The sequence below is a fragment of the Acartia tonsa genome, chromosome 11 (assembly GCF_053477335.1).
Source record: "Acartia tonsa isolate MP-2025a chromosome 11, ASM5347733v1, whole genome shotgun sequence".
NCBI lineage: Eukaryota > Metazoa > Arthropoda > Copepoda > Calanoida > Acartiidae > Acartia > Acartia tonsa.
Genome location: NC_137270.1, coordinates 31,160,771 through 31,185,736, shown reverse-complemented (window position 1 = coordinate 31,185,736; position 24,966 = coordinate 31,160,771). Strand labels below are relative to the sequence as shown.

The 24,966-nt window shown below is 39.5% G+C and overlaps 1 protein-coding gene across 1 annotated transcript; it reads left to right on the top strand.

Moving 5' to 3' along the window:
* Positions 1-2,496: 2,496 nt before the first annotated feature.
* On the top strand, positions 2,497-24,718 carry LOC145331538 (uncharacterized). The gene is made up of 21 exons (XM_080176247.1): positions 2,497-2,621; positions 9,946-9,999; positions 10,874-10,930; positions 11,673-11,725; positions 11,983-12,060; positions 13,223-13,264; positions 13,549-13,574; positions 13,789-13,916; positions 14,401-14,457; positions 15,319-15,407; positions 15,899-15,928; positions 17,047-17,109; positions 17,582-17,611; positions 18,073-18,134; positions 18,568-18,629; positions 19,174-19,214; positions 19,612-19,675; positions 22,905-22,936; positions 23,351-23,417; positions 23,506-23,849; positions 24,091-24,718. The coding sequence occupies exons 1-21, from the start codon at positions 2,568-2,570 to the stop codon at positions 24,164-24,166; spliced, it is 1,509 nt and encodes a 502-aa protein (XP_080032373.1). The 5' UTR covers positions 2,497-2,567; the 3' UTR covers positions 24,167-24,718.
* The last annotated feature ends 248 nt before the right edge of the window (positions 24,719-24,966 follow it).

Here is a 24,966-nt window from a genome sequence, read left to right as displayed (position 1 = left end):
CTTCAAAAATAAAGCCCCTAGAGGCTAGGGGCGAAGCCGCTAGTACATATATATCCTAATAAAGTTTGTCTGTCTGTTTGTACAAAAGGATCTCGCTATTTACTGAACTGAACTTTAAGGAATAGCTTCTGGGGGGAGGGGTTGTTGGTTGACCTCCCCACCCTCCCACAAATTTTTGGTACGTTTTCTTTATAAATATAAAATAAAAATTTGGTTATAGAATTCAACTCCCCCCTGCTTCTAGAGGCTGCTAGTAAATAAAAATAAAGTAAATAAAAATCAATAAAAAAATGTGGGAAACCTCATCAGACATCATTCTACTTTGTATTATAGATGGCTAGAAAAAAAATTTGGCTTGCACTTTTATCATAGTATTTTTTTTGGTGGTCATCACATTCACACATATTATTTGTGTAATTGTGTTTGATGCTAAAAATTATAGGCCTTGTTCTTGGAATTTTCAGCTGTTATTAGCCACCATCTATGACGGCCTCAACTACATTTTAACAAAAATTTGGTGGATGGTGGCTGCTTAGTTTCGGGTATAGTCCCTTTCTTGGTAACACCTCTTATGGGGAATATCATAGTATTTCCAAAGTAGATTTCTCATTTCTTCTATTTCTAGCTCCTGCGGGGGGCTCTAACCCTGCGGGCATAATTGCCTACCCCGGCGGCGCAATCACCTAGCTGAACATAACTTACCTAACCTAAAATAACCTATAAAAAGCTACTGTGAAAATACAACTAAACGCCCCTTAAGAGGCGTTGCCACTAAAGGGACTTTACCCAAAATGTCGGATGAATAAACACAGGTAATGTGCTAATATCATATGGGTGAGTTGCCTGGACTGAACAGTTTTCCTTGTCAACTCAGAGGCTAGACCTTTTGTCCTTCCCCTCATAACCGTGGTACAGTACATAGCAGACAACCAACCCTTTGATTGAACAATCTTTATATGGAGATCCTCACTGTGCATGGTAATGAGTTGCGCCTGTTTGGGGCCAAGGCATTCCCCCTACTCAATCAAGAGAAATATACATTTTTATCTGCAAGAGCATTAAATTTTATATAGAATAGTAAGGTTTTTATTTTAATTTAGGGAAGCAACTTGAATTATTTTGGCAATTAAGTTATTATATTGTTAAATTTAAGTCTTTAAGAATGGTTTTAAGATTTTCCTCTCTCTTCATTCCTCATTTGATTGCATAGCTAGGGGCACCTGGGATGGGGGATGGGAGGGGGTGGAGCTAAGGCGAACACCCCCGATTCACAATTTAAGTTTTATCAAGAAAAGGTAAAAAAAATTTTTGTATTTCGTCATTTTTTTCAAAGCCGATTTCTTTTTATAATAATAGATGAGTTGATATTATTGTATTCATTTAAATCTTGTCGTAATGATTACTGTAAACATTAGGTACAATTTGAAAAGCGTCGCAACTTTATGATAATTACCAAATAGTCCGTAATCGTAAATCTATTTTACTTTTTAATCTTTTTTGAAATATTTTCAAATTCTGATTTCTAGAATGACGAGGTACAATGCCAAAAGCGAAGCATCCCTATAATCAAGTCTTAAATGTAAGTATCGTTCATTTGACTGACCGTCTGATTTTAATGCTTCGCTGCTTATGGATGTTGCCATCATTATTTTTTTTATAATTGGGTTTAATTGGATATGGTGGTGACAGGTGAATTTTTGTCGTCAATTTAGGTTGCTCAGATATTGGTCAATATGTTCCTCCATGGGAGAGGATGGGTAAAGTAATAAGGGGGAATGAGGGTATCGTTATATTAGCCAGCTTTGAGAAACATTTTATCAGGTTATGCAATAATCTTCCAAAAAATATTCACGTATTTGATTTCCATTCAAGAAGTAAATTTCACTGAAATGTCGTCTTAATCTAACCAATTCCAAAAGAGAGCTTTCTACCAAATTTTTCCCACTTGTGGAACAGAGTGAGAGAGGTAGCTAGAAAATAGAGAGATTGATAGAGAAAGGGGGATTAAGAGAGAGAGAGAGAGAGAGAGAGAGATAGAGGGAGAGAGAGAGAGAGAGAGAGAGAAAGAGAGAAAGGGGGAATAAGAGAGAGAGAGAGAAACAAATAAATCGATACTATGAAGAGTTCTGAGAGGTAGGGATAAATACACCGAATATAAATAACATTTACCCACCTAATAATTCAATATTTATTAACAAATTACAGTATCTCAAATTTAGTAATAGGGGAAATATTAGAATATTATCGGATCGAGGAAAGAAAACAAAGTAGCGGGTTTCGTCGTATTTTAACAGTAGCGTTTCTCCTCAAGCCCTTGCGGGGGGCTCTAACCCTGCGGGGCCTAATTCCTTACGGGGCAATCATTAACATTTACCTAACCTATAATAGCCAATCAAAAGCTACTGTGAAAATACGACAACATCCGTTACTTCGTTTTCTTTCCATGATCCATATTATTTATTATCATTCCCTGTATCCTGCTAATATCAGCTGTTAGTTCCATTCATGATATTAGAAAAGCATTTGTCTGCTAGAAACAGAAAAATTGCAGAGTGAAACATACATTTATGAAAACTTCTAAAATGATACCAATGTTTTTGGCTAACAATGACTTTATTTCGGTAAGCATTTTAACACTATTATAGAGGGGCAGGGAGGTTGGGTTATGGCAAAATAAATTTGACATTTCAAATGGGACAATTATGCAGTTAGTTAAAGTTAAAATTTCAGAATCCAGGCATGTATACATTACTTATACAAATTTTGCGAATAAATTTTTTATCCAATAAAAAGTTATATCGATAGTGAGCCTACTAGAGCCGACTTTTGACCTTAGTAAAGCTTTTGATGGGCATACCATTACCCTGAACCAGACATTTTGTGGTATCCGCCGAGGATAAATGGCAGACACCAGAGTTCAATTAGACTACGGCAGTGTGAACAGACGTGGACACCTTACTATAGAGAAGCTACGCTTCTCTAACAATCACTAAATAACAAACAACATCTATTTCAGTTGTCCCTTTATTGAAGGTCTAAGGATTACTGAAGATATATACAACAAACAATAGCTACACAGATAGGAATAAATAATCATAACATAAAAGCATTATAATACACATACAATAGTCAGTTTGGGCAATAATGATCCCCCATCCCTGGAAAGGGTGGGGGGAATTAACAATGCAGCTTAACCATAATAAAGCTTGTCAGATTCAATCATTAATTTTAGGCATAGGGAGGGGGTCGGCAGACCCCTTCCCCAGGACTCGGGGGAGGGCCTGTGGCCCTTCCCCGAACCCCGGTCAGGGGTGCCATAGGCATGGCTCACGGTTGCCGAATACCACAACTCTCCCCTCGGAAGGCTGGGAGAGGGTTTCCCTACCAGACTTCCGACAGTGGTTGAGGCCTTCGGCCCGCTCCTTAGGGCTAAGATATATACAAATGATAATGATTCAATGGAATCCTAGTGGTGAGTTTTTTCAGGGCTGATGGGCTCCCAACGTGGGATAGAAGGCAGAGGCTGGCTTTGGTTGGACACGTAGCTCGGCGCCGGCAGGTGTCAGGTTGGCGTGGGGCGCAGCCACTGCGGGGCCGGTCAGCAGCGGGGCATTCTGGTTGTTGTTGGCAGCGGCTGGGGCACTGGCTGCCAAGTTGACCGTCTGAGCGGCAGCCTGGCCTCCCGAGGGGCCGCGGGGTCTTCCAGAGGGCGGTCCAGGCCTGCCTGGGCGGTCATGCCCGCTATCGGTCGATTGCATGGACACCATTTCCTCGGCGGCTTCCCGGCCAATGGGAATGGCATCCCAGTCTACTGAAAAGTCCCGGGACTTGGCATGGGTGAGCCGGGCTCTGGCCAAGGCCTTCCTGTACAAGGTTGGATGGTACAGGAACACTTGTGACATCGCATTCATGGCGGCCCGTACACCTCCTTGTGCGGCTGCCAGGGAAATAATGGTCAGATCCCCCAGCAGTTTGAGGATCAACAACAGTAAGCACAGTATGGCTGCGCCATCTCCCAACTCGTGAATAGCTTGTCTGAATCCAGCCCAGACATCCAGGGCGGCCTCTCCTTCCTCTGCCAGTCGGTCGATATTGTAGGACACAATCCCATGGTCTCCAGTGGCCGAACAGCTACCTTGCTGAACGCACGAGCCATAGGACAGGCCGGTCAGCATGGCGCTTTTATACGCTGGGAATGCTAGCAGCTGCTGCCAGTCGTTCATCTCAGCCTGTGAATACAAGCCTCCTGAACTAAAGTCATCCAAGGGTTCTGTCAGCAGCTGCTTGGGCGTATCCAGCGGGGGTGGCCTCTTCTTAGGTGCGGGGGTTAGTTCTATCCAGCCTTCCTCCGCGTGCACAGTCAGGGGGTAGGTGGAGGAGCAGGGAATCTTGGTGGCGTGGCCGCTATACACCCGTGTCACGGCGTCTACAAATCCTGTGGGTTCCACTGGTACTTTGTCCCAACATTCCTTGCTTTCACGGATAACGTATTTGTTGCGTTGGCAGGTAAGCTGGAGCAGGACATCTCCCCTCAGTACAGAGAACGTGCTCCCCTGGACACGCACTGGGTGGGCCGGGTCTAGTTGCTGGAGCTTCCAGCAGTTGGCCGCTACTTCTTCTGCCGCTGTGCTTTTCATGCGTGTCTCCAGGGTGAATCCAATGTAACCTGCATGTATCTGGGCCTGCAGGGGGACATCCACATCCCTGGCCAATACTCTGGGCAGCGCTGCCGCGGCCGGGTCAGCTGCCACGAACAATGCTGGGTGGTTGGTGGCATGGGCCTCAAAGTCGCAGTTCACTATTGAGGTGGGGTTGGTCATGTTGATGAAAAACTGGGCTTGATGGTCAACCAGGAACGCATCCATCACTAGGCTAGGCTGGAGGCTGCGGATCAGCCTCAAGGGGCAATCTCTCCCCAGGTGGTCCCACACGTAGGTTGCTTCCCCAGTGATGCAAGACAGCTCAGAATGGGGACATTCTAAGGCCAGGTGGTCAGATTGGGACTCCACCCGTCCATCCTCTACTACGTAGGTCTCTTCCTTGACCAGCAGCCGTCGTTCCTGGAGCACTAATTCATTGCGGTACAGCTGGCCCTCGAAGTGGACGTCCTCCCCTTCACAACCCACCCCCTCGGGGCTGTTGACAAGGGCGCCCACCATATCGAGGGTGAAGAACAGGGGATGGTTCAGCTGGAACGTCAGTGGCTGGGTCTTGCCTGGCAGCGTGTAGACTCGGTTCCTGGCCAGGTCTCGGCACGTTTCTGGATCGATCTTGGTTGGCCTCATGAGGGTGGGGACCGAGGTCACCTTGAGGTGACCCCATACCCCACACCTGAATGTCCACTGGGACACAGTGAGCTGACAACTGTATCCTGTTGTTTCCCTAATCTTGACTTGCTGCAGGACGTGTACTTCATGGCCCAGGGGCACCTCCTGGTGTAGCGGTTCCGTGCTACACATCTTTTCTTTATTGTAGGCTGTGACGTGGGTGGGGTTGGCGCAGTCCCACCCCACCAGGACGTAGCTGGTTGTAGGCCACACGGCTGCCAGCAGTAGTCCCCACAGGACCATCCACCAGTGTGAGAAGCTACCAGACAGCCATCTACCTCGCGCACGCGGCTGGGAATCTTCGGCTCGGGTCACGGCTGCTTCTCGGGGCTGGACACGGCTGGGCTGCTCCTGGCTAGATACAAATTTCCATTGAGCGTTATCTTTGTGTGGCCGGGGCACCCCGATACCCTCCCCAATGACAGACTGGCAGGCGACTGGCGCTTGCCTGGGTGTCGGCTCCCCTAGTCCCAAGGGGTCCCTTCCCTTGTCCATGGCATGCCCAGTGGCATGGGGCTGAAGTGCGTGTGGCACAGGCTCGCCCTGACTCACGTCCCTCCCCTGCCCTAGGAACTCAGGTGCATGTGGCACAGGCAAGTCCTTATATCCCCAAATTTCAATCTCCCCAGCCTCTGGTGCAGGGGGCACAGGCAAGGTTGGGGTTTTACAATAGTTTGGATACAACACATTTGTTAAATTTAACTTATCCTGGCTCGACTGGAAGTGCTGGGCAGCTGGGTTCCTTCGGCTGGCAGGGGGCGCTGGATGGTGTATAGTTGGGCTCTCCCTACAGGCTGGTGGCGCTGGCTGACTGGGGGTGACGGGTGTCACCCCTTCCTCTGGGACTGCTGGCTCGTTCCAGGATCCAGGTATCTCGGTGGCGGCGACGGTTGTCGCCCCAGGCACCAGGTTGGAGGCTGGCTTGTTCCAGGATCCAGGTATCTTGGTGGCGGCGACGGTTGTCGCCCCAGGCACCAGGTTGGAGGCGCTGAATAGCACCCCCCAGTCATCGCAGGTGGCGGCGCCGGGTGGCGCCCCATACATCGACTCTGATGCGCTGGCTAGAGCCTCCTGCCTCTCTCGTTCAACGGCCGCCAGGGCCTCCCCGTACACCGTCTCAGTGACGCTGGGTAGCGCCCCTCCACTCTTGCTGGGTAGGCTCTGTCGAGCAGGCTCCATCATGTTTAGGCTAAAAGGCTGGGGCCTCAGAACTTCTGGCTCGGCGATGTTGTTGGGTTGCACAAACTCCGGCCCCAGGTGGTTGAGACTGAAGCCCAGGCCAACCCGGTTGGGTTCAGCCGCGCCTCCCAGTACGTTGATCCTAGCTGGAACGGTCCCAAACTGCGGCATTCCGTCGGCTCGGCCCGCTGCGTTGGGGGCGGCTGCTTGCTGCGGTGGTGCTGGGGGCGCGCTCCCTTCCATGTGGGCTACTCTGCTGGGCTTTCCTGGGGGAGCACCCTTGTCTGCGGTGCGCCTACGGCCGGCTACCTGGTCCCAGTCGGCTCTGCACTCGGCCGCCGTATGGCCGGCATAGTGGCAACGCTTGCACTTGGCAGGACGGTCACGGCGTGGCTGGGTGCGTCTCTCCTCTAGGCTGACTTCCATAGGCGTCGGGCAGTCTCGAGCTCGGTGGCCTTTCCCTTGGCAGCGGAAACAGCGGCCTGGAATCTTGTCATCTGGAGCGACCTTCCCCATCTGGTGGAGACCCGGAGCCAAGGCGCCAATCTCCATTGGCTCCGACTCGTCGTAATTGGGCAACTGGACGCTGGCTGATCCCGTGAGCCCGTCGGTGGCGTCCACTAGGCACACACCCTCCTTCAGCTGCTTGGTAATCATTGTGACGGTGAACATGGCTCGCCTCGTGTACTCAGGTACAGAGGCGATCTCATGACTCATCATTTCACGTTTCACATTAGCGTTACGAATGCCACGATTTAATTCATCTACTAATAATTCGAGATCCTCATGGCTGTAGGCGTCCCTATACAAGGCACACTTTGTGGATATGTATGCTTGTATAGGTTCTGTCGAGTGTTGCCTGTAATCCCTGAAGGCTTGCTTCAAAGTCTGGGATTCAAAGGCGGGACGAAATAACATTTCACACTCGGCCTTGACTTGTTCGTATGTCAAGGCTTGGCCTGCCTCGCCAAACAGATGAGAAGCCATTTCCGCCGCTTGCCCTACCAGTGACAGTAAAAGGGCGTTGCGGCGGTTGAGGGAGTCATGGGGCGGCACGCGGTAAGCCGCCCATGACATCTCGAGTCTGCGGATGTGGGAACTCCAGGATTGCTTGGGTGGTCCTCTATACTCCGGCAGGTTACTCAGCATCAACTTGCGGTACTCGGCTGGAGCCGGCTGAGGGTCATCCTGGAGCCATCCTTGGGCTTGGTCGCCTCCTGGCGCTTGCGGCTGCTCCATCGGGTCAACGGTTCAACGGCGGGACACAAAGTTATAAGGCAATATTATAAATGGTTTGTCACCTGAGGCTTTCTAGCCTAACAGCCAACACTGTTTTATCACTAGGTTGGTAGTTTAGTTACAAAGATATAACTTAGCTGTACTTATCACTAGTTTTATTCTGAGGTTGTAGAGTAGGCTGGTAGGGGTAGATAGCTGTTGAGGGTCTGAACTGCTGTCAGGAACTGATTTGGTTTTCCTTTATCACACTATAGATAGGAGGAAGAAGCTTGTAATTCTTTATTTTCTAAAAATACCTCTGTTGGATGCTATGGAGTAGCTCCGCTCCTGTGTGTGTGTGTGTGCGTGAAATCTCCTGTCCTTGCAGCGCGCTTACGCACCGTCAAATCCGCGCACACAGGTAAAACGCGCACTTATCCCTCAACTCGCTCTCTCATTGGTCCGCTTTGTCCGTTGAATTTTATGATATTTCCGAACTCTGTTGCGCGACCCGTAAATGGCGCTCTGTGTTCCCGGTCGCTAGCTCCACACCGTGGGCGGACTTAGTCAAGTGTGGGTAGGAGGGGGGAAGCGCGTGAGGGGACGGGGTAAATCCGTCCGTTCCCCCTGTGAGGAAGGGGGAGGGCTGTGGGTTTGAGGTAACTGTGTGATGAGGTAATGGTGCCCTTTCTCCTTAATCCTAGGCTTATCTGTTATGTCACCTTGATTGTATTTCCTTCAATGGAGAGTGGGCCCCTCCCTTTCCTCTGGAATAAGGGGTGTATTTTTGTTGTGCTGTAGGCTTGGGTGGTTAGATTGTTTATCAAGGCATTGTTATATTACATCTAGATTCTATTTTTGGCCTTATCACAATACATAACAGATTTGCTTACCAAACCTGTTCTATTTTTAGTTGTTATCACAATACACACCAAATCCAAGCCTGTTCTATTTTTAGTTTTATCACAATACACAACAAATTGTTTGCCAATCCTTGCTCATAAATCTATTGTTTAACCATCACACTAGGGTGGTAATCCCTACAATGTGATATAATATCTGCTTTTCTAGATGGGTGGCTGCGCTGTAGCCTCTCAGGATACTTGGAGTTGACATAGTTTTCTCTGCTTTGGTACACTACACTCGTATGTTGGCTCGCAGCTCGCAGCTATGTGGCGTGTTTCAGCCTATCGGCGGCAGGGAATGTCCCGTCCTGCTAGCGCCGCTTATCCGAATCCGGCTGATGGTGGCAGGGAATGTCCCGTCCTGCTAGCGCCGCTGGTTCGGATCCTGCTATCTCTTGCAGTAAATGTTGGCCTATTTTCAGCCGTTTGCACTTATTTGGCCTGTTTCAGCCAGTCCGCAGGCCTGTTTCAGCCCTTTGAGCGCTCAATTATCCGTTAGATGTCGGCGCTTCTCGCGGTTCTCCGTCAAGTTTCGCTGTTTCACTTCCACAACTGCCGGATGCAGAGTTAGACCTTGCTATCCAGGGTGGGTAATTCAGGTTGCTTGTGTCAGTTTTGCCAGTTTCACTGCTGGGAGTACCTTAGCCTCAGCTGCGCGTCTGCTCTACACTTGTGGTTTGCCGTAATCTCACACAGCTGTCACCAAAAGTTGTGGTATCCGCCGAGGATAAATGGCAGACACCAGAGTTCAATTAGACTACGGCAGTGTGAACAGACGTGGACACCTTACTATAGAGAAGCTACGCTTCTCTAACAATCACTAAATAACAAACAACATCTATTTCAGTTGTCCCTTTATTGAAGGTCTAAGGATTACTGAAGATATATACAACAAACAATAGCTACACAGATAGGAATAAATAATCATAACATAAAAGCATTATAATACACATACAATAGTCAGTTTGGGCAATAATGATCCCCCATCCCTGGAAAGGGTGGGGGGAATTAACAATGCAGCTTAACCATAATAAAGCTTGTCAGATTCAATCATTAATTTTAGGCATAGGGAGGGGGTCGGCAGACCCCTTCCCCAGGACTCGGGGGAGGGCCTGTGGCCCTTCCCCGAACCCCGGTCAGGGGTGCCATAGGCATGGCTCACGGTTGCCGAATACCACAATTTCGCTATTGAATAGTGAAAAGTTCCTGCCTGAGAGGGTGCAGATCGGTCCAGCAATTAGCGAGATCTTTCGTAACAAACAGAAAAAGTAAGACACATACTAACATCTCTGTCATAAAGTATTTTTTCTTGCTAGGATAATGTTGATGTTTTGAAAGCAGAAAACAGTGTTCTCAGAAAACAAATTCAGGTAGATTTTTAATAGTAGCACAACTACAATATAATTTGGGTATGTCCGTCTGTCCGTAAGTTATTCCGTGAAGTTTATTTTTCAAAACTATGGTCATCTTATTAACAGACATATTAACGTCGAATTTTTGTTGAAACCTCACTAAATGATTTATTAAAAATGGAAGCGCTGTCAATCTAAAATTGTTTCTGGTCATTTGTCCTATAGGATGAAATCCACTATGCTGTCTGGTGTTTTTATAAAAACTCTCAAACACTGTATGAAATTCCTTAGGCAGTTCCCCTCAAATTGCAAATGGAACCAAAACAAGCTTTTAGATTATTTTATTTTATGTTAGGTTAAATAAGTGTTAGAAGTGCCCTGCTGTTAGATTACCTATAGGTAGGGTATAGTAGTTCGATGGTCCTTTTATAGGACGAAGCCCATTTTGTTCCGAATTTGTATCACTTTTGAAAAGTGCGACTCCAGTTACGCCATATTTTTCTTTACCGAAAAAGGGAAGGGGGAAAGAAAAAAAGGGAAGGGGGGAAGAAAAAAGAGATGAGAGAAAAGGGGGTTTTCCCCATCTCTTTTGAAGAGATTTTCTTCCCCCCTTCCCTTTTTCGGGAAAGAAAAATATGACGTAACTGGAGTCGCACTTTTCAAAAGTGATACAAATTCGGAACAAAATGGACTTCGTCCTTTTATAGGTATATGAGTGAAAGCACCATCTTTAGTATTTAGTAGCGGCTACGCCTCAAATTAGTTATAAACACTTCCTAGACCTATAAAATCTATGCGGTTTTATTGCAGTTGTTAGTGAAACTTTTTAGTACAACACAAACACACTGACAGACAAACATTTTGTTACTTTTATTACATATGATTAATTTAGAGTAAGAACGAGGCTGTTAATATTCTACAGAAGGAAAATAATGCTCTCAGAAGAAAAGTAAGTACTTTGATATTCAAAATTTTAACACTTTCTTTTTCACTTGCGGCAAAGTCCCTAGAGGCCTGGAGTTGGATTGTTATAAACCTTCCCAAGACCCGTGAGAAGATACATTGTAAAGGAGAACCATGTCGGTTCAGTGGTGACACCAAGTGATCATGTTTCTTTTATATAAGATCGACCATTTTCTTTAGATATGCTCACAGGATTAGGTCAATGGAATGGGAAGGAAGGATTTAATAATAGACAGAAAATTATTATGCTGCTATTAAAGTTTAATAGCCTGGTTTGGGGATTTAGGTTGATTAATGATTGGTCTATACAAAATAACAAAATCCAAATCTTCAAACAAAAATTTGAATAAGAAGGGGTAATTTTATTCATCTTGAATTTGAATGGAGGGCATTTATTTATCTGCCATTGTCGTACTGTATTCCTGTAGATCCCATAGATCCCTAGGTCGTATTACGGACACTATAATTATCTAAATTTAAAAGAGTTCAAAACGGAACACAGTAATAGTGTCTGACTGATTATGACGTAACAAAAAAATAGCCAATGAGAGGCCACTATAAATTTTACCATTGGTCAATAACGGCCTCTCATTGGCTAATTTTTTTGTTACGTCATAATCAGTCAGACACTATTACTGTGTTCTTCAAAACGCTATGTTTTGTAGCATTAAAATAAATTGAGTGAGAGATTTTTTTCTTCCAATTATAATTCTATTATTTATTTTAAGGAGGAAGAGAAAAATAAAAATGAAAACGACGGATTTAACACAAAATCTGCAAGGTGAAATAAAAAAATATAAGTTTCTGCCTTCTAATTCTATTTCTCTGTCAAAATGCTACATCAAATGTATTACTATTGTTTTTAATATCTATAAAAAAGCGAAGAACTTTTATACAATAAATGTAAAAAAAAGAAATAAATTCTATGTACTTTTAAACAAAGTCAGCAACCTTTGTTAAAAAGTTTAAACCTCAAAATTGTCAAAAATGTATCTTGGATTTTGTCATTCTTGTTATAAATTGTTTTTTTTTATTTAGGGATAAAAATACAATGGCATTGTATACAGAATTAAGAAAAAAGTTTATAGCGCTGAATACTGCTTATGATAATCAAAGGTACATTAATTCACATTGAGGGAGGGGACATTGGATTGTAAATGATGCTCGTACTCTTGGAGTGTACTTCAATTTTATCGTTCATTGTCTTATCTTAATATTAGCGGATACGCCCCTAGAGGCCTCTAGTGGCACTTTAGATGTTTTTGTTTGTTAAAGTCTCTACGTTACTTCTTTCTCTTTATGTTACGTTAAAGTCTCCAATGTATTTTAAAATTGTTCGATTTTTTTGTCGTTTGTCTTGGGAGGGTGGTTGTACCCTCCCACAAAATAGTTATAAACCTTCCCAGAACCCATGAGAATCTACCCTGTTAAGGAGAACCCGATCGGTTCAGCGGTTAGCGAGATCCTTCGGTACAGACACACAGACAAACATCCTGTTACTTTAGTATTAGGATTCCTTCGCTTATATTCAGAACTATTTATTGACCACCCCCCTCCCCCCACCTACCCACCATCTTATTTCTTATTTCCAATGCGGGAAGCTTTAAATATTACTTAACCCAACCTTGCCTACAATGACCTTCAAAATACGTTTGTTTTCAACAAAAATTTGACTTTGTAGACTATTGACATTTTTTTTACTTTTTAAATCTTCATTTTTAATGAAAATAAGGATGACAACATCCATAAAAGCAAAGCACTGAAACGGTAGGACAAACGGACATTAACACTTGTATAGTTTCAGAGCTGAATAATCAGAATATAAAAGTATAAGAGTCGAAGCAAAATTGTAAGTAAATTTGTTGAAAAACTGCGTGATACAGGATAATGTTTATAAACATACTTACACTTCCAGGACTTGATTATAGAGTTGCTTCGCTCATAGTATTGTACTTTGTTGTCCCAGAAATCAGTATACCAAAAATTAGATCAAACAGATAATTAGAACACTTAAAAATTTGTTGATAAAAAAGTAGAAAATCGACATTCTGGTAATGATTATAGAGTTGCTTTGAATTTGAAATCGATAGGACAATTCTAACATGCCTAAATTAACGAATAAAAGCTAACTATCTCGGACGGACGGACGTACGGACGGACTGACGTACGGACGGACGTACGGACCGACCCTAATTATAGAAAAGCTTCGCTTTTAATAAATATAGAAAAGCTTCGCTTTTAAAAATAAGGTTATTCTGATGTATTATTATTTCTGTAGGAATAATTATGAAGATGTTTTAGAAGATCTAAAGATCATTAGGTAACATTTATTTTAAAAACAAACGGTCATGATGCGTAAATGTATAACATATTTATATTAATAAATATTATATTTATAGAGAGAAAGAGTAAGTTTTTGTTATAATTTTTGTTGTTTTCTCCCTCCATGGATATTTGAAGAATAAAAAATGGCTCAATATTTTCATGTTTGGACAAATAGAAATCTTTCTACTTTACCATATAGATTACCAGACAAAAATCTTAATTATTAATTTTCAATATCAATTATAAAATGGTTTTTTTCATAATAAAATTTATTTTTAGATATGAGAAATCCAAATTACATCAAGGTAATGAGTTTATTCTATAGCGCAGCTACACTAAACTATAGTTTGCCTAAGAATCTAAACATTTCAGACAGAGCAATAGACAGAAGGAAGAGTAGCATTCTTACAAAAAATTGTCTTTTTGTCTTAAAATCAAAATTCACAGACAAATTTATTGTTTCTTTTTTTTCCAAATTATCTTTATTTGCTACCTTGTATGTTTTCATCTTGTTTTTAGAAATACAAAGGCTAAGAAGCGAAGAGAAGCCTGCACAAAAAGTGAGCCACGCCACAATGGACGAAAACTTGCTGGCCCAACTGGAGGCTGTCAAAGTTCAGAATTATAAACTAAAAATGGATATTCAGGTATTCAGAGCCAGTTCATCAATGATAATTATATAAAAGTTACAGGATGTGTGCATGTACGTCCAATCTTTTTCATTAGGGGAGGGGGGGGGGGGGAAATCTTTATATCATAGAGGCAAGGACGTCCAAGCTTTTTTTGTTTGGGGGGGGGGGGAGTAAAAATTAAATTAAATATTGTATGATGACTATGGCACCCCCCAATTCATTGGGAGGGGGGGAGTAATTGGACGTTCCTGGACCGAAGGTTCTCCTGTACAATTCTCCTGGGAAGGCTTATTACTATTTTGGGCTAGGGTACAACCACCCTCCGAAGAGAAATATTTGTTTTGCTTCTTCTCTTTAAAAATTAAATTAAAACTGGAAGGATTGTTGACTTCTCCCCTTTTAACCCACCTTAACTGCCACTAGAGGCCTGAAGGGGCGTAGCCGTTAGTTTTAATTAAGTTCAATCGTGTAAAGTTTATGTAAAATTATTTATTTGTAGTCTTTGTTGGACGAAAAAGAAGATTTGATTGGAGAGAGAAATCAATTGTCAGAAAAGGTAAATTAGAATTACTTTATTACTTTTGTTATTATAATCACGTTTTTAAAAAAAACTATAGGATTCTTTTCAATAAGGCATATTTAAGGCAAATGTTATAATGTAACTTGTTAAGATATTTATATATCACATAGTCCGTCGGTGTGTCTGTACTGCACAAAAATAAACAAATTTTTATACGATTTTCTTAAATTTTCTAAAAATGGACTTCTGAAATTTTGTTTAAAGAATCATAAGCATGTCTGAGGATCTTCTCTACGGCTCTCTATGCCTATAGAATTTTATGAAAAGATATCTGTGGGCAATAGGCATTTTTTCTTTAACTCAACTTTTTGTTTGTTTGATTAGCCATAGTTTCTTAGGGTTTGGACCTAAGACTCCTGGAGTATGTTAAGACACTTTTGTATAGCCACTAGGGCCAGCTTAAGCTCCACGTTCAAGTATGACTTGACACGCTGTCTTATGAGAGCTCCTCGTTATTACCTCACCCTCGCCGGTTTTGAGTATGGCAGATGTCCCAAATTAAGTCACCGTAATGAATGACACTCTCCTCAGAGGAGCCTGGGATTAAGGGAAGTGATGGTATTATACACTTGATTATTAGCCATCCAAACTACCTAACAATCTCCCTTCTAACGCAACTGGGGGAGGTTGCGTGAATACACATTAGAGAATTCGAGACAACATGTTGTGATTGCAACATGCATGGGTTTGAACTCGAATTCTCATCACCGTAACTCAGTGCAGTACCACAGAGCTACTGCGCCCTCGTTAACTCAACTTTCCTCTAATCTGCTAGTATTATTTTATAAGCTTCACTACTTACTTATGGATATTACTATTCTTGTTGTTCTTATTTAGAATATTGTATTGAAGACAGAGTTGGTAAATGTGTTGAATATTGGGTCAAATCAACATGTAGATGTAGATCATTTACTAGCTGAAAACAGGTTCATATATTTTATTCATTCAATTTATTAATCTATCATTTAAACAATCTATCTATTAGTCTATTTATCTCTGTGTTTCTTGCTCTCTACATGCTTAATAGTCTCTATCTATCAATCTATCTATTTATCTATCTATCTATCTATCTATCTATCTATCTACCAATCTATCTATCTATCTATCTATCTACCAATCTATCTATCTATCTATCTATCTATCTATCTATCTATCTATCTATCTATCTATCTATCTATCTATCTATCTATCTATCTATCTATCTATCTATCTATCTATCTATCTATCTATCTATCTATCTATCTATCTATCTATCTATCTATCTATCTATCTATCTATCTATCTATCTATCTATCTATCTATCTATCTATCTATCTATCTATCTATCTATCTATCTATCTATCTATCTATCTATCTATCTATCTATCTATCTATCTATCTATCTATCTATCTTATCTATCTATCTATCTTGTTTTAGGAGTTTACTTGAACAAGTAGAAAGACTCAGGAAAATATGATATACAATTTATTAAGAACATCATTTCAAAAACATTGTAGACGTCACAAGATTGATGAACAGTAGGATCTATAGAGTAAGAATTGGTCTTTGGTCACAGAAATCTTTAATAAACTTTTGTTGCGAAAAGTTTAATGGCGTGCACAGCGATTAACCATGGAGGTGAAAAAACAGGAAGGCAGGCGGGGACGTCTAAGCTTTTTTTATTTTGAGGGCGGTATAAAAAGAGTTACCAAAGGTTTGTGCTGGTTATGTAATGTATTTTCTAAAGGTTTAATAAGAATAAAATGAGGAGTTTTAAATTTGAGGGGGTTAAACACCCCTTTACCCCCATCTTTCGCACACCATTGCTTCTGTTCTTGAATTCCTGATAAATATGAAATAGTAAAAAACGTGCACACACCCTCACAAACACAACACACACACGGACACACTCAAACACATGGTAAAATGTTTGAAAAGAGTTTGATTACTCTATTGTTAATATATAGAAAAGATTTTTTCTAGGGCTACAGGATTAGGACAATGACCGATAAATTAAAATTCTTCTCTAATTAGTGTAAAATTCTGCCTAATGTATTGGTAATACAGGATCAAAGATCAATAAATGCGATCAGACCCCAAAAAATTTAATTAGAGAGAGAGAAAGAGAGAGAGAGAGAGAGAGAGAGAGAGAGAGAGAGAGAGAGAGAGAGAGAGAGAGAGAGAGAGAGAGAGAGAGAGAGAGAGAGAGAGATAAAGAGAGAGACAAAGAGAGAGACAAAGAGAGAGATAAAGAGAGAGATAAAGAGAGAGAGAGAGAGAGAGAAAGAAGAAAGATGGAGAGAAAGAAAGAGAGAAAGAGAGAGAGAGAGAGAGAGAGAGAGAGAGATAAAGAGAGAGAGATAGAAAAAGATAAAGAAAAAGAGAAATAAAATCTTAGAAAAAAGAGAGAGAGAGAGAGAGAGAAAAAGATAAAGAGAGAGAGATAGAAAAAAATAAAGAGAAATAAAATCTTAGACAAAAAGATATATAAATGGATAAATAGAACGATATAAAGATTAACTTAAAAACTGACGAAACCTATCTTTGTAAAAAAAAACTTATATTATTTTGCCTATAAAATACAGAGAGGAGAAAGAATTAGCCAACTCTATGGGCAGAAAATACAGAGACGCTTGGGAAAAATCAAGGTAAACTTTATCAAACTTAAATATAAAAATTTCAGACACGTCCAAACTTTTATTTTGAGTTTTTTTTAATGTTTTGAGGTGGGTAATATGATGTATTTTTTTAATTGAGGGGGGTGGGGTAAATGAGGGATTTCAAAGATTGATGGAGGTAAACACCCCTCCCCCCCCCCCCCCTTGGACAGTTACGATGCCCATGGAGGATGTTTTAATCTTCCCTTCATATTTGGTATGTTGAATTAATGTCCTACTTTTAAATAACTTTTTACCTGACTTGTATTTTTCTCGTATTCATTCAAAACCGGTGGATTAGAACCGGTTCTCATCAAAATACGAAAAAACTATGTCTAGCATCGAATTATATCCAGTTTTCTACGAATATATAACGGATTATAATCTTATAATTGTACATTTTATATCCGCGGAAAGCTTTTTATAAAACGATGCGAGAAATAACTATCACTTTATTTTGCAGAGTACCGATGAAGAAATCTACAAACCCAAGGTATATTTAAAAATATTTATTATATGAATATAATAAACATTTTTTGCTTGAAGTTCCTGATTGAAATATCTATTTTATTATTAGTTATCAAATTTAAAACTTTTTTATTAAGACATGCTCACAAATCATGCTTTCAAAAACCTGTACGTAAAAGAGCTAGATAATATGGCGGTTTCTCTTAAAGTGCCTTGTTAAGCACAGAAACACCACCATCCCCCTTCTTACTTTAAATGAATATAATTTGGGGAAGGAGTGGTGATATGCATTATGAGGGAAAGCACCGATAATTTGTTTAGTGGAGATTAAAGTAAAAGAAGAGAGGGGGCACGAGCTAAAATGTAACTTTACCAATGAGGTAGGGACCTTGTTCCGACTTTCAATTGCTGGACGATAAAAGGTTTACACCACTTTGGACCAGATAGTTGTCTGGGTTATACATCTATGCTTATACATTTGTTTAGTGGAGATCAACAGCGACTGTACACTTTACTGGATAGTATCACCTTCCCATTAGTTCATCCAGGTACAGAATTTAGATTCTTAATTCTTAGTAGTAAGATCCAAGTATCTCCGTCCGTACCTTGTTGTCCAAGGACTCATTATTTTAAAAATCCAATGAATATGATAATTATGTCAAACAAACAAAAAAGCTAAAAATTGATTATAGAATTTCTACGCCTTCTGAATCGTACTTAATTGTTACAGGAATGCTCATGCCTAGTTTCGATTCGAAAGGATAATTATAACATGCCTAAATTAACTATACTAGCCACCCGTTACTCCCGTTGAACGTATGGACCGACCCTAATTATAGAAATGTTTTTTTTGCATTATCATTGGGGGTGTACATATTTTGTACATCAATTCATCGGACATTGTCTTATCCCTTTAGATCCCTGACAAATTACTGTTGCTTTGAAATATTATAGGAGTTATCAATTATTGTATTTATTAAGTTGATTTAACCAACGAGTATGGGTTGACCTGCCTAGCTGTATCTCTACTTGAAACATTGCAGGTAATGACGGTATCCTCAAAGTCTCTTTTCGAGCACAAAACCCCTCCCACCTTATTTTGAGGTAAATTTTAAAAAAGGAGAGAAGTTTTTCTATTGTTTTTTTTTATATTTTAGATCAGATTAAGTTAGGTTATGTTGGGTAAAGGATAGCCCTGCAGGGTTAGGGAACCGCATTTATAGACCCCGCAGGCAGGGGGTTAACCAAGGATAAAGCCAGTGTCAGTGTTTGACTGGCTCTTTGGGGGAAAGTACTAATATATAATCAATAGTTTAAAAAGGACAAATGTATCCATAAATAGCACAGCACCAAATTCAAGATAACAATTTGCTAAATAAAAGTTTTAATAAACTTTTTCTTCAATATTTATAATCGGTTTTATCCAGGATTCAAAGAAATGAACCATGATAAATTTCAATTTTTCAGTTAAAAGTAATTTTCTAGAATTCCAACATGAAATGTACCATTGTACACTGTCCCTATAGTTTTGAATCTAATACTTATTAAAAAAACTAATTATTTGCTAATGTTATTTTATTTTTATAGGATCGTCAATTGCAAATGAGACATTTACGGGCTAGTAACAGGTAATCATAATTATTTTGGCGGGCATTGTCAATAAATTAGCAAATACGGCATTTTTTGTTTGATTTTCATTTGATTTTAAAAAAATTATTGTATTTGATATATTACTACTCGGATGTTCCACCAGATGTGCAGGTAATCTAATTAAGTAACACTCACAGCTGGCTTAAATAATGATACCATTCATCCATCCCCTCCCCTCCTACTGAACGAACTAGCCTACCAATAAATGAGGTCCTTTTTAGCAACCTAAAATGACGACTACTTTTTTACTGTCAATATATCCACGTATTATCAAATATTATTTATATTATCAAAATCGCAAAATCATCACCGTTGAGAATGTCAGCCGCACATATACATAACCAAGCTAATTAAATCAATTAGAATATTTTTCAGAGATTTAGCTGCTAAAATACTTTTGATGGAAAACGATGGAAATATCTATTCTGCGCCTACAAAGGTAAAAGATCTCTGAAACGACTGAACATATGAGATTTTGATTTTTTTTCTTTTAAATATTTTGTAGGCCAACTATTAGTAGACATAATCCAAATATACAATTTTTACATCATTTTAATGATAACTACAATTAATTTGAAACATGAAACAAGAACTGTTGGAACTGATGCTCAGTTTACTGAGAATATGAAAGATGATGGTGAAATCCGAAAGGAAGCTATCAACTTGATGACAGGACCAATAAGTTCTAAGCAAAGCTGTAAGATAGGAACCTGGAATGTTAGAACAATGTATGAGTCAACTAAAACAGCTCAAGTAGTTAAAGAAATGACAAGTTACAATATCGGAATACTTGGAATTGCAGAATGTAGATGGACAGGACAAGGACAAACCACAACCAAAGATGGCCACCTAATACTTTATTCTGGTCATGAAAGCCAACACATGTATGGTGTTGCTATAATTGTTCAAAAACGACATGTCAATTCACTAATAGACTGGAAACCTATATCAGACAGAATAATTAAGGCTAGATTCCAATCAAGGCACTGCAAGTTGACCATTATCCAATGCTATGCCCCAACAAATGACAAAGATGAAGAAGTAAAACAAGAGTTTTATGATCAACTGCAATCAATCAGAAACTCAGTACCCAAACATGACATGTGTCTAGTTCTTGGAGATATGAATGCTAAAGTAGGAACTGACAGGACTGGAGTGGAAAATGCAATGGGACACTTTGGCATAGGTACAAGAAATGAAAATGGAGAACTTTTACTTGAATTCTGTTTAAATAATGATATGGTCGTAGGAGGTACATTATTCCAACACAAAAACATTCACAAATTTACCTGGACAACACCTGATGGACAAACAAGAAACATGATTGACCATATTATGATCAATAGAAAATGGGTCAAGTCAATGCAAGACTGTAGGAGCTATAGAGGAGCCGACATATTCAGTGACCATGAACTAGTTGTCAGTAAGATTAAATTAAAGCTGAAGCGTACTGACCATGATAAAAAGAGTGAGATTGGTAGACAATATGATTCTTCAAGATTAAAGGACCCAGTGATAAAGAATGAATTTGTCTTAAAACTCAGAAATAGATTTCAAGTCTTAGAGGACCTAAATGACGAGACTGAGATCACATGGACTTCAATTAAAGAAAACTTTCAATCTACTGCTAAGGAAATCCTAGGACACAAGAAACCAGAGAAAAAGGATTGGATCTCTGAAGAAACATGGAACAAAATAGAAGAGAGAAAGAAGCTTAAAAACAAAATTCATAATGCTCAACATTTGGCTGACATGGGCAATTTAAGAGCTGAATATACTGCTAAAGACAAAGAAGTCAAAAAGCGCACAAGGAAAGACAAGAGAGATTACATTGACAATATGGCTGAAAAGGCCCAGAGAGCAACTGACTTCGGTAACATGAAAACAGTATACAACATAACCAAGCAATTAAGTGGCAAATATAACAAAAAGAGTGGTGAAACTATCAAGGCTAAAGATGGTAAATTACTCACTACAGAAAAAGAAGTTGCTGAAAGGTGGAAATCGCATTTTAAAGAAGTGTTGAACAGACCTGAACCTGAAATTACTGCTGAACCAGAACCAGGACATGAAATAGACATAGACATAGACACAAGACCACCAACTATTCAAGAAGTTAAAGCTGCTATACATAGTCTAAAGAATGACAAAGCACCTGGACCTGACTTGATAACTGCCGAAATGCTTAAGGCAGACATAGATCTTTCTGCTAGGACTCTGACTGATCTCTTTGATAAAATTTGGAGACAAGAAAAGATACCAACTGACTGGTCTAAAGGTATAATCATAAAACTACCTAAGAAGGGAGATTTGAACAACTGTGATAATTGGAGAGGAATTATGCTGCTTTCTATCCCAAGCAAGGTCCTATGTAAAGTTATTTTAAACAGAATTGATGAGAAAATTGACAATAAACTAAGAGAAGAACAAGCTGGATTCCGTGCTGGAAGAGGCTGTGTTGACCAAATTTTCACCCTTAGGACAGTTATTGAACAATGTGTTGAATTTAACAAGCCACTCCATGTAAATTTTGTTGATTTCTCTAAGGCCTTTGACTCCATACACAGACAAACACTCTGGAAAATACTAAGAAGTTATGGTATACCTGAAAAGATGATAATCATGATAACTAAATTTTATGACAACTTCCAAGCCTGTGTTTCAGTTGGAAACAATAAGACATCTGATTTCTTTAAAATAAGCACTGGAGTTAGACAGGGATGCATTTTATCACCTATTCTATTTATATTGGTCATTGACTGGGTGATGAAGAAAACCACAGAGGACAAAAAACGTGGTCTCCAGCTGGGCATACTAGGACACCTAGAAGATCTGGACTTTGCTGATGACCTGGCACTGATTTCAGAAACAATTAAACATCTACAAGCTAAGACAGATAGACTAGTCAAATACGCAGGACAAGTCGGGCTTTTTGTTAATGTCAAGAAGACTGAAATTATGAATATACCTACAAACCCTGATCAAACTATAACAATAAATGGTGAACAATTGAAACAAAGCAACAAATTCACCTATTTGGGGAGTGTTATCAGCAGTGAAAATGGCTCAAAAGCTGATATTAAAACCAGGATTGATAAGGCTAGGGTTGCTTTCAACAGTCTACACAACGTTTGGAATTCAAAGAAACTTGCTCTGAAAACAAAAATCAGACTTTACAACAGTAATGTGAAATCAGTTCTTCTTTATGGAGCTGAATGCTGGAGAACTGTGAAAACTGAAACAAATCAACTTAATGCATTTCACAATAGCTGCCTAAGAAGAATTTGCAAAATATTCTGGCCAAACAAAATATCAAACATTGAGCTGTATGCTAAGACCAAGTGCAATAGTATTGAAGCAGAAGTGAAATTTAAAAGACTAAGGTGGCTAGGACATGTGCTTAGAATGGAACAAAATAGGTTTCCAAAAAAGTGCTTAAAATGGAACCCCACCACTGGTAAACGTAAACGGGGACAACCAAAAATGACCTGGAGGCGGAGCACTGAAAAGGACCTCTTTAATTTGGAATTAACATGGGGAGAAGCTGAAGCACTTGCCAAAAAAAGGAATTCATGGAGGAGCAGGGTGGCCGTATTCTCTGGACTCCACAGTCAAAAAGAGAGACGCGCCTGAACTGAACAATTAATTTGAACAATAATTATTTTTAGGCTATTCTAAAGGAGAACGTCGAAAATGAAAGGTACATTAAGATTTTTAAAGTTTTTAAAGTTTTGGTTTTACCTACCAAAGGCGAAATTTTGCTTTTCTTAATTTGTGAGAAGATTAACTTACTGCCCATTGTCTTCCCCTAAAGATCTAAAGGGATAAGACAATGGCCTATAAATTAATGTACTTCCCTAATAATGATATACAAAATTACCCCTTCTGTAGATTAAAATTAGTGGTTGAAACGTTTGGACATTCAACTTTATGAACAAACCTATCAATTAAAATAAAATAAAATAAAGTTATTAATTGTAAAACCTTGGGGACTTGTGTAGTAAATAGGCCAATGTCCCCTCCATTCTTGGGCCGGTCTTGTATAAATTAAATTTCTTATAATTTATAGCAGCTAGACTTTAAAATCGCATTCGATCATTAAAAAATATTTTAGTATAAGTGAAGAAATAATACATGAACAGGCAAAACAGTATAAGGCAACTAATCAATACAAGCAAAAGGTAGGTTTAATTTCTATACAATGATACTGAATTATTTTTTATTCACCTCAATAATTTTTTCATTTTATTAATGAATCTTATTTACTAGAATGTGCCAATAGCGCAAAATATGAATTCAGAACCAGAGAAAATATCACACCATGCCAAACCAAAAATGCATGAAAAGTCGTCTTCCACACTGTCAAACCCATCAGCTGTTCAAGTTTTCGAGAACAAAAATCGAAAAATGGCGCGAAAATCGGCTGTTTCTACAGAAATGGCGCCAAAACAACATGTCAAATCAGCTGATTGCACAGAAATGGCGCGAAAAATCAAGAACAATGATACATCCAAAGCTGGCAACGAAATGAGTGAGAAAGAAATGATTGAGCGCATTCATAGGATGAGGTTGGACGGTAATGCTGCTTTTCCTGATATTGTTGCGTGTACTAGGTAAGAATGTAACAAACAGCTACGAAAAAATTTGCATGCAGCTACATATGATTTATTGTTATAAAATTTTTGTTGATTTAATTCAATTGAAATGTATTCAAAAGTAAACATTAGTTATATAAATTGGAGGCAAGTTTGAAATTTTAGAGCGGGTATACTTGGGGAGATTTTGTTTTGGGCTCTTCACAAAATAAACGATTTTCGAATTACGTGAGTTATTTTCTTTATTTTATATTTTTAGTGCCAGAAAAGAAGTGCAACCTGCCATAAAGGAAACTGAAGAAGACTTAGAAATTATTGATATTAAACATTTGTAATTAATAACATAGTTTGTAAAATCATTATTGTATCATCATAAGACATAAGGCATTTATTTCCGTATCCGCAGAAAATCTTTCTATAATGCCATAAAATAAATATAAGTTTTTTCTTTAAAATAATTACATGATAATTTTTACAACTTTTACAAAAACGTAATATAGACAACTTATTGCGGATGCTAAAATGAAAAATTATAAGATTTAAACAGTTTTGTTAGCCACGAGGGGCCGGAGGCTCGGTCTAACAAAACTTAAATTTATGATATTTATTTCAATATTTGTGGAAAATTGTATAATTCGGTGTTATACATGTCTTTTCAGTATGGCTGGGAATCGGTTCTGATCTAGCGGATATCAATCGGTTTTGACGCCATACTGGAAAAAAATAATCATCAAATTAAATTTATTAAAGTTTTAGGTATTTAAGATTAATTTTAATAACCAAGCATTCACTTATATACCTCTGAAATTGTTGTGATTTATAAAAATTTATCATTGTTATGCTGTAAAGTTTAAATATACATGTTACATATCTGTACTATTGTGTAAATCATTAATTCTAATACTACCTATATAATTATATAACGCCATTTCAAACAAATTTTTATGTATGGTGAGGTGACCAAGGACGGTTGCTAACAAACTAGTGCCAAACTAAATCACGCGGTGGGGGGCGTGATATAAATGTGTAGTATACTCCTTTTGTTAAACTTAATTTAGGGTTTCTTATATAATTGCAACGTAGTTATAAGACTTTGGGTAGCAATAAAATGAGACGTTGGGTACACCTCTAACTG